This window comes from Lagenorhynchus albirostris, chromosome 3, assembly GCF_949774975.1.
Source record: "Lagenorhynchus albirostris chromosome 3, mLagAlb1.1, whole genome shotgun sequence".
Lineage (NCBI taxonomy): Eukaryota > Metazoa > Chordata > Mammalia > Artiodactyla > Delphinidae > Lagenorhynchus > Lagenorhynchus albirostris.
This window is the reverse complement of record NC_083097.1, coordinates 72,287,283-72,303,789: the sequence shown is the minus strand read 5'-3', so window position 1 is coordinate 72,303,789 and position 16,507 is coordinate 72,287,283. Positions and strand designations below refer to the sequence as shown.

General features: G+C 38.1%; 1 protein-coding gene across 1 annotated transcript in view; it reads right to left on the bottom strand.

Moving 5' to 3' along the window:
* Window positions 1–16,507, bottom strand: part of ADGRV1 (adhesion G protein-coupled receptor V1) — a 564,972-nt gene that overhangs the window by 532,095 nt on the left and 16,370 nt on the right. Inside the window, exons 2-3 of the mRNA XM_060146321.1 lie at window positions 3,015–3,098; window positions 1,511–1,601 (exon numbers count right to left, since the gene is read on the bottom strand). Coding sequence (XP_060002304.1) covers window positions 1,511–1,601; window positions 3,015–3,098 — 175 coding nt within the window. The remainder of the gene's footprint in view (window positions 1–1,510; window positions 1,602–3,014; window positions 3,099–16,507) is intronic.

The following is a 16,507-nucleotide window of genomic DNA, read 5'->3' as shown; positions in this document are numbered from 1 at the left end:
ACTAGGCTTCGATGTAGACATTCATAATGGGAACATATTTATCGTCTCAACTACATCCCCGTCAACATTGTAGATCTCATCAATAAAATGATGGTTTCTGCTGACTTTTACTATACCTATCAATTCACCCTCTAGGGAACGGTACACACAAATCTGGAAACCTGCACCTTCCTAGATCACACATTATAAAACCTACATTAATTAAGACCTACATTAAGCATGATCTCTACACCTGAAACACAAGAGTCATCTTGAGATCCCCTTTAACGTCATCCTGGGATTCCCTTTGATTCTTTCCTGTGTTTGATGTCCTGTTTGCTGATTCAATGTTTTCCTCTTTTTTGGTTTACTTGGTTTATTCCCTTGTTTTGATGGAGAACATCCTCCAGTAACTTCCCAAGAAAGGGTGTGTAGAGATAAATGTTTTAGGTCTTGCATATTAGAAATTACCATAATATTAATCTTCCACTTAATACTTTCACTGGGTATAGAATTTTAGGTAAAAACAGTTTTCTTTCATTATTTTGAAAGCCTTGTTCCATTGTTTTCAATGGAACAGTGTTGCTGTTAAGAAATCCAAAATCATTCTGATTCTGAAGTATTATATGTGTTTGCATATTTATGTCATCCCCTCTCTGGAATGTTCTCCTCTTTGTCCAAAAGTGTTATGAAATTGCAGAGGATTTTTCTTGGAATGGGTTTATTTTTGTCCATTTGGCTAAGCACTCAGCCAGTTCCTTTCAATCTGACACACATCCTTCAGACCTGGAAATTTTTCTTATATTATTTCACAATGATTTATCCTCCTTCCATTTTCACTGTTCTTTCATCCTAAAACTCCTATTATTTGATATTGGTATTCTCTGACTAACCCTCTGATTTTCTAATCTTTAATTCTAATTTCCAATCCTTTGATTTCTGCCCTTTCAGAGAATTTAATTCATCATTAAATTTCAATTATTCTAATTTTTTTTAATTTATGCCCCTCTGTTTTCAATTTCTAAGAATTTAGTGGTATCCTGTTCTTCTTCCTTTAACCCATTAAACGTTTTTTTACCTTTCAGAAAATACTTATTTTTTTAAATTTTCTATTCTCTTTATAGTCTCTGTTACCTCCAAGTTGCTTTGGTATTTACTCTGGAATCTATCTTCTATGTAAAATTTCTTCATTTTCCACGAGATCATGTACTCTCATTTTCATAAGTCACCAAATAAGCATATCACAAAAACCATTCAAGCTGCTCATATCTGGATTACAAATGCCCATCAAGGAAAAAGGATGAACAGTGTAGAGATGCTTCAGTTCTAGAGCACATATGTGGAGCTCTAGAAGATTATGGATTTCAACTGTGCTCTCTCAACGCCACTTTGGCAAAACGCAAAATGAAAGATTCACTATACTAAACCCTTTGAGACAAACTCAGAAGCAATAAATTAAGTCAAGATATGTTCACGCAGCCGCCAAATCTGAGTGTGTGAAAGGCAGCTGTCAAGGAGCAGTAAGACATACTTTTTGCTCCTTTGAAATACAAGGATCCTGTGTCTAAAGGAAGGTTTCTTGAACCACCATTAGATGGCACCCCTCCATCTTCCAAAACAATCTATAAACCATTTCTCAAATTATGAAAAGAGGTTATGAGAATTTAAAGATAGATTTTTGCCACCCATAACTCTCTACAAATACGATTTTTAATTCTTCATAGAACTCAAAGACAAAAGTCACAAGAGTAATTTTCTTGAAATTAAGATCTCACTATGAGAGCTCTAATAGTTCTCGTCTTTCCTCTGAGATTCAGTATTAACCTAAAGAAAAAAGGTGGGGAAAGGTTCTCTCAGTCACTTTGTGTGAGTTTCTTTCTATTCTGTACCTAGTTAATGAATATCATCTGTTTTTACTGAGCAGGTAGGTGCTTGTATTTTCTAAATGAATTATTTGCACTCACGGCAGGTAAGGGAGAGAGGTTCATGATATAAACCCAGAGGTTTCAACCCAAAGAAGCCTAGAGATGTGTGTTTTTTAGTCTAAACTGTGTTTACAAAATAACACTGAAAGAATTTTTGCCAAGATCAAATGTGAAGATTTTGCATTTTAAAAAATGGATTTCTAGACTATTTTGAAAAATTACAGAACTGGCAAATCTGAGTCCACATTTTTACATGACATCTATTGGCTGGATCTGTCCAGCAGCTGTTATTTAGACAGACAATTTGCTCTCCAGTACCCTGCCAATGTCTCCTCAGACTATTTATGCCAATCAAAGGTAGAAAAACAAGCACAAGTGTGTGCCCACACATACATATGGATACACACACTCACACACTTTGCAGACTGCCTCCCTGCAGTTTCAGGAATTTGATTTTATAAGACAACGGGAAAGCATTCCTGTTATACCTGAAGATCCTGCTATAGATGCTATGAAGCCTGAAGCTGGACACTGCCAAGGCCTCTGGGGGTTATGAGCCCCTAGATGCCTCTAAACCAGGAGGTAAGTACTGGCTCTGGAGTCAGACATGGGCTCTACTCTAGTCTCAACCATCTTCCCAGCTGGGTGACTTTGGAAAAATCAATTCCCTTCTCTGGGCCTCAAGTTCCCTCAACTGTTAAAGGGAGGAAAAAAGAACAGCTACAGCACTAGGGTAATTGTAAGGTTCAGGGGAAGGAAATCATCCCAGCATGCCACCAAGTGCCAGATTCCAGGCTCTAGGCCTTCAACGTCCACATGGTCAAGAGACCAAAGGAAATAGATTGGGTATACTAGACTGCCCGTGTAAAGCCCATCCTCCCACCCACTCACCCTCACAGCAGCAACAATAGAATGAAAGGAGGATGTTTGTGGTAAATGCAAACGTTGAGAACCTAGGAAAGTTCAAAAAGCACAATGAAAACCCATCATGGGTTCTAACTTCAAGGTCGGAAGGGGAATGAACTGCAACACAGTATTTGAAGAACAAAATAATGGGGTTCCTGATGTTCCTGGATGACCTGCAAAACTTGAACCACAATATCAACTTACCTCTACAACACTGTACCTGGCATGGGAAGCATAGGTAGAAGGGAGGTCTGGGAACGTGGGAAATGCCCACCCTCCTGGTCCAACCTATCAACCCAGAAAGAGAGTACTTTTCAGAGTTAGAAGAATTGGTTTGTATTCTATCTGTAGTAAAGTGAGGTTCCTCCTGAGGGAAAAAAAAAAAAGGGTAGAAAAACAGAAGACAGACCAAGAGGCCCTGACGGTGTCTTGAGGTCAAAACCCCTGCCACAGCCGCTTTGTGCTAGAGCCCAGTGATATCTTCAGGCTTAAACACTACATGCCTTTAACCACCTGGCTTCTGCTGGGTCATCACCATGACTTTATATCATGGTTTCTAAATAAATATTAATCATTTTCATAATGAAATAGAAAAACAAAACACATATTTTAACTAATTAAAGTCAACACTTTATTCTGATTTTCTTTAATTTTTACCGAATGTCTTTTTTCTGTTCCAGGATCTCATCCAGGGTACCATGTTACATTTAGTGGTCATGTTTTCTTAGGCTCCTCTTGGCTGTGACAGTTTCTCAGACTTTTCTTATTTTTGACGACCTTGGCAGTTTTGAAAAGTACTGGCCAGGTATTTTGTAGAATGTTCTTCAACTGAAATTCCTCTGATGACTTTTTCATGATTAGACTGGGGTTATGGGGAAGACTTCAGACATAGTGACACTCTCATCACATGGTGTCCAAGGTACAGTCTATCAGAATGACATCACTGCTGCTGCCACCCTTGATCGCCTGACTGAGGTACTATTTGTCAGATTCTCCACTGCATAGTTACTAGCCCCTGCCTCTGCCCCTTTCCATACTATACTCTTTGGAAGGATGTCACTATGTGCAGCCAACTATCCTTTTATTTTTTAAGCTTCTTATTGCTTTCCTTTAAATCAAACAAGTTCAACTTCCTTTCATCCATCCATCCACTCATTAAAAACTATATCAAGCATCAGGGCTTCCCTGGTGGCGCAGTGGTTGAGAGTCCGCCTGCCGATGCAAGGGACGCGGGTTTGTGCCCCGGTCCGGGAGGATCTCACGTGCCGCAGAGCGGCTGGGCCCGTGAGCCATGGCCGCTGAGCCTGCGCGTCCGGAGCCTGTGCTCCGCAATGGGAGAGGCCACAACAGTGAGAGTCCCGCGTACCGCAAAAAAAAAAAAAAAACTAAATCAAGCATCAAAACATTTTCTAGATATAGTATTGTAAATCTGTAATAACTTGTCTATGGAATCTAATTGAAAGATGCAGATACTTCCATATGTATCCTTGGAAGATAGGTATCTTTCAGGGATACATATGGAAGTCTAATAGAATAAAATATAGGGTCATTATGAAGATATGTAGCCAAATGGTTGGTTAATTAACAATTTCAGATTTTGCTCCTCAATTTCTTTGAAGTTATATGTGCATAAGCTCATTACTGCTTCTGTTAATAAAACTCTTGAGCCACTTCAGGCAGTCACTTACCCTTGTGAGTCTACTTTCCTCATCTGTAAAATGAAGTAATAAGTCTACTGACTTTATCTGGCTAATTTGACCTTGGATTTATTTACCAAGTCCACAAATTTTCTGTTTCTGAATTCACCTATTTTTTCTTTAATCTTTATCAATTTCTCTCCTGACTGGTTTATTATAGTATTTTTTTAAGATTCATAAATTAAAAATTATTTTAGTTTTCATTACTCCTTAGCCTCTACAGCTATGGTTTTGCTACAGGAATAGCTGTGGCTGCATCTCATAGGTTTTGATACGCTAAGTTTTTGCTGTTATGATATTCTAAAAATTTTGTTACTGCAGATATTAGTTCCTCGGTAAAACAAGGATTACTTAGAAGAGCTGGGTTTTCTCTTGTTTCCAAGCAGAAGGGAGGTTTTTTAAAATTTATTATCATTTTTACTTTTGTTTTAATGAAAAGTAGGCTTTTATTTAATTTTGTTCGTAACATTCTGTTTTCTGTTAAACCCTTTCACTTATTAAGTTTGAAACAAAACTGAATTGTGTGAGCTAAACAATATATGGGGAAAAAAAAGAAAAAGGGGAAAAAAAGCCTTTAGTTCTTTGGTCTCACCAAAATTTTGTTAAGGTAAAGTAAATAGCTTCTTTAAAGTAACTACACTGCCTAAATATGTAATGTTCAGATGAATTAGGTAAAATGATAGAAAATCACCTATGGTCCAGATGAGTAATTCCTCTTTCCCATTTGTAAGGTATTACGTGCCATGCAATCTGTTACAACTGCCAGGAGTCCTCTTCTAATTTAAACAAATTTAGAAACCCAACTCCTTCAATTAACAATTTTCCATAGGGCCTCAGAACTGTTCAAAATTTTAATGTTAAAACAAAATTAATCTGAAACCAAAATGTCTGAACACCTTCTACTCTTCCTTCAACGCCCATAGTCCTCAGCAACTTCGAAACTTGTAAAATTTAAGACTGGATTACAAACATTTCCATCCCAAAAAGTTTGAAGCCAATGACCTTTCAATATTTATTTCTCCATCTGTCTCACACACACTGTACTTGTGAGAAATAGATTTAATGTCACCTCAGTATGCTACCATGTTTTGTCTATATACTTGTATCTCTAAGGGAAATCACTGAGATTAAGCTTCTCACACTGTCCAATTACACAGAATGGTTTACAAATAAAAAGCAGCACAATAAAGCCAAAAATCCATTTTGATAAATCTCTACAACACTTTGTAGATTACAAAAGTATCCCTATCAAGTAGGTCAAAACTTCCAAATGCTAAAATACTCTTCACTGAACTCATTATATACTGTTAAGCACCCTCCGGAAGTGCCACTGACTCCAGAGTAAACTCATTTCAGGCTGGATTTTGACTAATGTTCTGATAGATGTTATTAACATTATAACATCTATCAAAGCATCATTTCAAAATTCTATGTCAAAGTTTGAAATTCTTCCAGTTCAGGGAAAGCCCAGGAGTTTATCATTAATAGATCGTTGAGATGGGTCTGAGCTGTATAAAACATTTTAAAAGATCTTCTGATTTTTCATTATAAATAACATATTTGTTAGGTTTGATTTAAACTCATCTTTACAGAAAAGTAAATGCCTAATAACTATATTGACTTTACTCTTTCTTGCTTTCATAAACGTGCTTGGTAACTATATCTGTGCTTTTCTCAAAGCATTCTTTCTTTTTTTTTTTTTTTTTTTTTTTTTTGTGGTACGTGGGCCTCTCACTGTTGTGGCCTCTCCCGTTGCGGAGCACAGGCTCCGGACGTGCAGGCTTAGCAGCCATGGCTCATGGGCCTAGCCGCTCCGCAGCATGTGGGATCTTCCCGGACCGGAGCACGAACCCATGTCGCCTGCATCGGCAGGCGGACTCTCAACCACTGCGCCACCAGGGAAGCCCTCAAAGCATTCTTTCTAACTCATCTAATTTTTTTCTTTTCTTACCTTAAATTTCCACTCTTTTGGGCCTTTCATGGCCATGATCCACTGCCTACACGTATTCCAAAATTAAATATTTCTCTTCTTTCTTCCTCTTAAAGGATATAGTGTTTGTTGTTTGAAATGTAGCCCAAACTCTATTTCAGCGCTATGCTGGGCGTTGGGAGGATGACAGAGTTAGATTTGATTAAAATTTTCTTACGGCTATGATATAATGAAAATTATTAATTCCTTGGAATCCTTACTATGTAATAAGTATGAACTAGTCCAAAACAACCATGGTGCAAATATGTCACCATGCCATTATTTCTCCAAATTAAATTAAATCCTACTCAAGGCTCCATGCACCATGCTAAAAGGAAAGCCAGTTTTACCTCCTGGAGGCTCTTTACTTGCATGCTCCAAGAATTCGAGTGGATTATGCATTCCTAAAAAAGGTCTGGTGGGGCTTCCCTGGTGGCGCAGTGGTTGAGAATCTGCCTGCTAATGCAGGGGACATGGGTTCGAGCCCTGGTCTGGGAGGATCCCACATGCTGCAGAGCAACTAGGCCCCTGAGCCACAACTACTGAGCCTGTGCATCTGGAGCCTGTGCTCCGCAACAAGAGAGGCCGCGATAGTCAGAGGCCCGTGCACCGCGATGAAGAGTGGCCCCCACTTGCCACAACTAGAGAAAGCCCTCGCACAGAAATGAAGACCCAACACAGCAAAAATAAATAAATAAATTACTAAACTCCTACCCCCAACATCTTCTTTAAAAAAAAAAAAAGGTCTGGTGTCTCGCAGACTCGAGTGCTCCAGCTGCCACTGAGCCTCAGAACCCTGTACACTGTCTGAACCCGGTCCTCCTCCATCTGCCTGGACCTGCTGCCTCAGGCTCTGGCCCTCGTGCCACACTGCTCCGAGCTCCCAGCACAGGTCAGCACCACCTTTCAGAGGAGGGCCACTGCACGGACTGTACCACTTCTTCAGCCCACAGAGTCCCTAACCAGCTCCCTCCAGCAACAGAGTTTACTGTCAAGTCCTCTCAAGAGCTTAGTCTTTTCGTTCATGCACACAAGTTTGAAAGAGCTCAAAGGAAACCCATGTGCAGCACGTGGACCCTATTGCTGTACTGTGGCTGTGTCTAACATTCATTCATCACTCAACAACATTCTAAAAATACTTACTGAGTCTCTACTATGTGCCAGGCATTGTCTAAGGCCTGAGCACACAGCAGTTAACGTGACCAAAATCAAGACATTAAAATAGAATTTCATCTTGAGTTTCTTCCTAGGTAAAGGAAAGGTAAATCCTCTTTAGATCAGTTTTTGCCTCCCAACTACGCACTCTACATGGATGTGTAAACAGTAACTGGAAAATGGATTGTACATCTTAGTAAATTCAAAATTAAACTAAGGTTTATTCTTCTTTGCTTTCATTACTGCATCAGAATGCCTATTAATACTAACTGCCCACATTTAAAATTTTATATTTCAAACACTTTAGGGATTTTATTTCCCTTCCCTCAAAATTCCCTCTCTTCCTCCATCACCAATGACTGTCTCCCAAAATGGAACACCCATACTGCTAAGACTAATCCACCACCTATGCTTCTGACCCTATTCGTTCATGCTTCCTTAAGACTTTACCCCTATTAGTCTCTCTACCTATTCTCTACCTTTTCTCTTCTCCCTCTCCTTCCTTCTCTCCAGCCCTCCCTGTGCCCCAGACGCAGTCAAACAATACCTAGTCCTCAACCTTGCTTCCTCTTCAAGCTTCTACCTCAACTCTATCCTTCCCTTCAATATCAAATTTAAACTTTCCCTCTTAGCAATCTCAACTTTTCCTAACCCCTATAAAAGACTCCCAAGTCCAACTCTTAAATTCTCATGTAATCTCCAACCAATATTCCCCAATATGCTATGCAATGCTATGCCCACATTTTGATCAGACTAAAGAAACCTGTTGTGAATTATGTTTAGGAAAAACAGTTGTATAGATACTATACATACCTTCCTAAATATTCAAAATACTTAAAGCAAACAACAAGCACCAAGATGACCTAAACACAGCAGACTTAACTTTATTTAACCCATCATCTCCCAAGCCTATAATGACCACAGAACAATTCACCCCTACTGGTATCTATGTACGTCGTGAAGAACTAGACTCATATTTTCAACTACCTAGACACTTCCATCTAGCTACTCTTAGCACACTGTCTACCTTAGAGTAACTACTCAGTAACTGTGCATTACTGTTATTAATTCACCCAAATAATACTAACAAAACCATAGCTTCTATAAGGATATATCAAAAAGTAGTAATTCCACCAGGTTGAAATTATTTTTAGCAACTAAGACAGGAATTCACTTTAAATGTCTCTGATTAGTTGACTTCCTAAATCATTTACAGTTCCCTAGTGGCTAGTTAAGTAATGAGCCATCAGCAGTTATACCTTTCCTTTAGCAGATCTCTAGTTACTTTAGCCCTTTATATTGGTTTGCTTAACCTCTCTGCAATTTAGAGTAAACAATTTAAACTATTTTGTCATTAATACAGTAACACCAGTAGATAATCCTTGTGCAAAGACCTATTTTTTAAGAAGTACTGCATCAGAGCAATAAGAAGTCCTTAAACATTTTTTATAAAAATATTTATAGGCATGAGAAAACGTTCAAGGTTAAAAAGTAGGATGAGGGCTTCCCTGGTGGCGCAGTGGTTGAGAGTCCGCCTGCCGATGCAGGGGACACGGGTTCGTGCCCCAGTCCGGGAAGATCCCACATGCCGCGGAGTGGCTGGGCCCGTGAGCCATGGCCGCTGAGCCTGCGCGTCCGGAGCCTGTGCTCCGCAACGGGAGAGGCCACAACAGTGAGAGGCCCGCGTACCGCAAAAAAAAAAAAAAAGTAGGATGAATACAACATTACACTGAGAGCATTTTTATTTTTAAATGTCCGTGTTCACAAACAGTAGTTAGATGAATATACACCATGGCTGGTATGAGTCTACTATCATAGAAAGTTGGAACTGAAGTGCATTATTCCACTTTAAAATTGGATGAGGGCACTTGCAGCAGGTTACAGATAGCTGCCAATTCTTTGCCACTCCTCCTGTGACAGTGGAATCTAATTCCTCTTTTCTTGAATCTTGCCAATAAAATGTAGCATAAATGTGACATTCTGGATCTTCTGAGGTTAGGTCATAAAAAGTTTTGAAGCTTCTGCCCAGTCCTCTTGGAATGCTTGCCCCAGCAGAAGCCAACCACGATTTAGGACACGTGCCTCCCTTGAGACTGCCATGGTTTGAGGAAACCCAAGCTAGGCACATGGAAAGACTGCAAGGAAAGAGAGATACCTAGACAGCTTCTAGTTGTCCACACATGCCATGTCCAGACCTCATAAGTCAGACCAGTTATGTGAGTAATTAAGTGTCAGAGGACTCATCCTCAGTCACTATCTGGCTTTAATTCTGTGACGAATCCTAAGCAAGATGACCCCTCAGCCCTTCAAACCCCAGAGCTGTGAGAGATAATCATAAATTAATTTCAGCCACTAAATTTTGGGATGGTTCATTTATGCAGCAATAGACAACTTGAATATCTCTGTTCATGATCCTGCCATTTTAATATATATTAATTCCCCAAATCAAATATAATGTGTCACTTTAGTTCTTATTACATAATTATTTAAAAAAAATGAAGAACATCATATTATGAAATACTATAGTCTATTTTAACTGAATTTTATACTACAGTATGTTAACCTAAAACATAATACTTTATGTAAAAAGTAAATACTAAACATACACACACATTTATGTATACAAGTGAGTATCCACATAGAAAAGTACTGAAAGAACAGTGGTCAACTTCAGTAAAAAAAATTTGAAGTGATTTTGCTGTTTCTTTGTGCTTTTCTACATTTCCCATAGTTACCGCATTTGAGTATGTTTTACTTTGGTCATTTCTGATCCTGTTTTTGTTTTTTGGGGCTTTTTTAAAAATAAATTTATTTATTTATTTATTTGCTTATTTACTTATTTATTTTTGGCTGCGTTGGGTCTTCGTTGCTGTGTGGGCTTTCTCTAGTTGCGGCGATCGGGGGCTACTATTCACTGTGGTGTGCAGGATTCTCACTGCGGTGGCTTCTCTTGTTGCAGAGCACGGGCTCTTGGCACACGGGCTTCGGTAGCTACGGCACACAAGCTCAGTAGTTGTGGCTCGTGGGCTCTAGAGTGCAGGTCAGTGGTTGTGGCGCACAGGCTTAGTTGCTCGGCGGCATGTGGGATCTTCCTGGACCAGGGCTCGAACCCATGTCCCATGCATTGGCAGGCAGATTCTTAACACTGCACCACCAGGGAAGTCCCTGATCCTGTTTTTGAAAAGCAAAATATAGATCTCTGAAACTAAACCCGAAAACTAAGACCATTTAATACCCCCATCCTAACACTTGAATTGTGGATATAAATCCCCAGGGCTTAATTATAATCCAAGAATTACAACCTTAGAATTCTGTGAATGTATTCTCAACCCATTATCAAAATACGGAACTTCTAGATATGTTTAGTACCCAAGTGTGTTTATAAAACAAAAAAGGCAGAAACATCATTTAATCAAAATAAGAATACAAACAAATCTCTCATCATCTTTGTACCTTTCCTGTTTTCTTCCTTATGCTCCATTCTCCATTTTCTTCTTTCAGCTGCATTACATGACTTGAGAAGAGAACACAGTTCCCCCCACACACATGTATTTCACATCCTTCTATGAAATCCTTTATACCCAAAACTTACCTTTGAAGAAAATTCACAAATGAAAAGAAGCCTTTAATAGAATTCACTGTGTGTATCAACTACAATATCTTTCATCTCTTGACTTTGCCTTAGGAGATCTGGTGTCACGAATTGAAATACAGGGAGTCTTTTTCTCATAATGCAATGACTCCCTCAGACTTGCTCCTTTTTTTTATTTTGCCTTTGATCGATGTGTCCAGGGTACAGAATACTCTGAAGTTATACTACCCACTCGGCCCTCACTTTCTAGCATGGTAATTGTCCCTTCCTTCCATCATAAAATTTATCAGATTAATTGGCTTTTTTAAAAAGATGTATCACTTTTCTGTCTGAATTTTTTTTTACAACTCATGAAAGACAATACTTTCTTTGTTAATTCTTATTCTTTCAACTTAAAATTTTAACTTCATCCTATTTTAAATCCCGAGTGCCACTTACACTTACAAAATCCACTGAGAAGGTTGAGGTTGTGAGAAGGTAGTTAGACGAGGAGTGAAGGGTTTACAAAAATTGGCTTACTTGAATTTCTCTTCTAACTTGGACTTGCTTTCCCGTTATCAGAGCACAACCCCTCCCACTCTAAATATCTCCCATTTCCCTAAGTTCAGCAACCTCCTATAACTCTTTAAATACGCTCTTGTGGTTTAGGATATACTAGAAAGCTAGCAATACAAAATGTGACTGAAAGAGCAGGTGGACACTTCCTGCTTCTTGAGTCACCTTCTCATGCAGCTTCCTGACGCCACATACGTCCGGTTTTCCTTCTCACTCACTAGGTACCCTTCAGCCTCCTTTGCTGGATCCCTATTGTTTTCCTGATGTCTGCATGACAGAATATTCCAGTTCTCAGGCCCAGACCTCTTCTCCATCTACACTCACTCTCACTGTGATCTCATTCACCTCACTGCTTTAAACATAAGTCTTCCAAATTTACACCTCCAGCCAAACTTCGCCCTAAATTTGGGGCGAAGATGTCAATCAGACTATTTGACACCTCAAGGTGTAGGTAATCTTTTAATCTAATTTTAATTTTCAAAATATATAACTCATTTCTATGAATACAAGCTCAAACCTATAGTATAACAAGGTATATTCAAAGAATTCTCACCTCCATCCACCTATTCCTTTCTTCTCCCTATAGGAAACCATTTTTACTAGCCCTGGAATTATGTTGCTAATGTTTCTTTGGCAAACATAACTATATAGAGACAAACAAACTGAAACAAAATAAGGTAACTGTATATCAAGTGGTGATATAATCACAGACAAAATAATTATCTCTAGTGTGTTTAGAACATAGTATTTCGACTGTCTGCCCTAAGTAGAATAAATTCTAAGGACAAATACACCTGCAAAGAAAGCTTATACTTCATTCCGTATTCTTATTGTCAGTGGTAATATCAGTATTATTTTGTTTAAATTAAATTTTTATATTGTAGAATATACATTTCAGGACCATACTTTATACATTGTAGAATATATTTTGAAACTATATATGTTGTAGAATAGAACAAATAATAAGTAACTACATAAGAAAAGAAAGAAACGACAATAAAACCAAAGAAATTATGCCAAGTCTATGTAAGGTTAAACTTAAGTTGGAAATAGCAGTATCACTTCATGAGTTTTCTTTGTAAAAATAGGTATTTCCTGACTATTGAGCATTAAAAAGGCTTAGAAGTAATGACAAACCCAAAACAATAAGCATCACTAGTGCCCAGATTTTTGTCTCTAAACACCATCCCCCCGCCCAAAAAGGAACCAGGGCTCTTTAGAGGAATAACTGATGTCTGGGGAGGGAAATACACAAAATGAACCTCAACATCTCATACCAGCAAGGAAGCTACTGAAGATTAATGAGGTCATGCCAATGGGACACAAGAGGAACATGAAAGGATTCCCACTGATCAAAGATTAAAATTTTGTGCATCTAAAAGGGTAATGACTGCAATTGTTTGAAACACATTGAATATATAAATCCTTATGTTCAAAAGGATACTAAAATCAATCTATCTGTCTGTCTCATTGGTCACCCCTGAAAGCAACTAGGGCAACAACTCCTTACTCTGAAATTAACATTTAAGAAGAACAATTAAATATTTATCCTGTCTATCCTGGGTAAATTCCTTTACAGAGTAACCAAATAGCCTAGTTAAGGAAAAAGTTTTTCCTTAAAGAATTCCAGCTAATGTGGCAAGAATGACAGAGTTAGAAAAGCACCTTTTTGCAACTCCTAAAAAAATAACTAAAGAAATGATCATTCATGGATGAAACAATTAGATAAAAATCAAAAAATAAATTAAAGACTCGAATATAAGACCTGAAACCTAAAAGAAAACATAGGGGGTAAGCTCCTTGACATCGGTTTTGGCAATGATTTTTTGGATTTGACATTAAAAGCAAATTCAACAAAAGCAAAAATAAGCAAGTAGGACCATATTAAACTAAAAAGCTTCTGCTTAGCAAAGGAAACCATCAAAAAAAATGAAAAGGCAACCTGCAGAATGGAAGAAAATATTTGCAAATCATATATCTGATAAGGAGTTAATATCCAAAATATATAAAGAACTCATAAGACTCAATACCAAAAAAAAAAAAATCTGATTAAAAAAATGGGCAAAGGAACTAAATAGACATTTCCCAAAGAAGACATAAAAATGACCAACAGGTACATAAAAATATGCTCAATGTCATTAATCATCAGGGAAATGAAAAACAAAACCACAATGAAATATCACATACTGTTAGAATGGCTATAATCAAAAAAGACAAGACATGTGTTGAGAAGGATGTGCTCTGTTGGAGGGAATGTAAATTGGTGCAGCACTGTAGAAAACATTAAAAAGTTTCCTCAAAAAGGTTAAAAATAGAACCACCATATGATCCAGCAATTCTGCCTCTGGGTATATATCTGAAGGAAAAAAATTAACTACATCATAGAGATATCTGCACCCCCATGTTCACTGCAGCATTATTTACAATAGCCAAAGCATGGAAATAACCTAAGTGTCCATCAATGAATTAATGGATAAAGAAAATTTATATATATATATATATATATATATATATATAGTGGAATATTATTCAGCCATAAAAAAGAAGGAAATCCTTCCATTTTGACAACATGCATGGACCATGAGGACTTTACGCTAAGTGAAACAAGTCATACCTAGAAAGATAAACACTGCACAGTCTTACTTACATGTGGAATCTTAAAAAACAAACTCAGAAACAAAACACATCAGTGGTTGCCAGAGGGGGGTAGGAGTGGAAATGGGTGAAGGTGTTCAAAAAGTATAAACTCCCAGTTATAAAATAAGTCCTGGGGATGTAATACACAGCATGGTGACTACAGTTGACAATATATTCAAAACTTGCTAAGAGAGTAGATCTTAAAAGTTCTCATCATAAGAAAAAATATTTGTAACTATGTGAGGTGATGTTATCTCAACTACTGTGGTGATCATTTTGCAATATATACATATATCAAATCAGTTTCCTGTACACCTTAAACTAATACAATGTTACATGTCAATTATAAAAACTGCCGGGGGTCAGAGGGCGGTTAATGGGAAACTTGTGAATGGAGGGATTGGGCTTTTACCACCCAAACCCACTGCTGACTCCTAGTATCGTGAAAGAGAGAGAACCAGACAGGACCATATAAATATCATATAAAGTTCAGAGCACCACTTATGTTGCCCAAAGTACAGAACCTGAATCCAATGGAGGCTTGAAAGCTAACTCCAAGTTTACCAGGAAAGAAAATAAAACAGGGAATAAATAAACATTAAGTATTCCAAAAAGAAAGAAACAATCAAATCCAGAACATGGACGTTCTAGGGGACAAATTACCAAGTTTCTTCAACACATCAAAGGTATGGGGGAAAGGGGAGATTCAAGGGGACTTTAAGAGGCTGTCAGATAGAATATCTAAGAATTATTTACATAATAAATAGAAGAATCAAACTCTAAAAAGACATTTTTGAGACAATCAAGGAAATCTGAATATGAACTCATTACTGAATGAGACTATGGAATTATTAACTTCATTAGGTAAGATAATAGCATTGTGGTTATGTAAGAAAATAACCACATTTTTTACAGCTTCCTTCTGTGATATGTTGAGATACATGAAACAAGTATGGCAAAATCTTGAAAACTGCCAATTCTGGGCAGTGGTTGTAAAGGGGTCCATTTTACTATTCTCTTTATGTATGTGTATGTTTGAAAGCTTTCATAATAATACATATTTACTGGCAAACCCACATAACAATTCAAAGCTCTAATTAATTTAACACTAACTCTTCTTTTACCCCAACTAGGGCCGGCCTGCAAGCGGTCCTCTTAGGCAAGATCTCTTTAAAATGACCTCAGGCTAACATCCCTACTGTAAGTGTCATGGCTGGCCCTTAAGGCTTACTTCCCTTTGCCCTGTTGTGGGAGGTGATGCATTCAGCCTGGACACGTCCCTCCATCGTGCTGAGCCCTCTCAGAAATTATTCAGGAACTTTTTTGCTATGGTTCTCATCCACAAATCAAACTCTCCAAAGGGAGCTGAAGTCCTCCTCACCACATTTAAGATAAGGCACAGATACACCCACGAAAGGGGACAGTCACAGCACTTCCATGCTTCTTAAAATATACATTCTCCTCAGAAAATCCTCTCTCAGACTTCACTCTTTTGAATTTTTATACACTTTATACGAGGAAATTTTTTAATTATGCAATAAGTTTGTTATCTTCTTTGAAATTTTGAGTCTCAGTAATTTCTCACAATTTGCTTTGACATTTAATATGCATATTTTTTGGTGCCTCAGTTGAAAATTCCAGTCTAAAAAAATGCATGAATATACTGCCATCGGGAAGTCAAAGTGGCTTTTTCCCCTTTTAAATAACCCACAAAACATACCCTCTGCCAAACTGCCATCACTTCAACAAAGCACTCCATGAGAGCTACTTTTCTTATTATGTTCTTAGTAACAACAGCAGTGTGGTAGTTTTCAAATATGGCTCCACAACTTTTTGGCCCTTCTCCATTGAGAGATGGGTTTATATGCCCCCTCTTCTTAAATCTAAACTCTGTGGCCACTTGCCCGCAGAATTCAGTGGAAGTGAATACTGTACTAGCCTCCAGGCCCAAACCTTAAAACACTGACAGTTTCCACTTCCTGTCTCTTAAATACTGCTTGCTCAAGGAACTTAACACCATGCTGTGAGGAAGTCCAAGTCTCCTCATAGTGCAGTCCAGGTGGAGAGGAACCGACAGCCAGCATCAACTCGC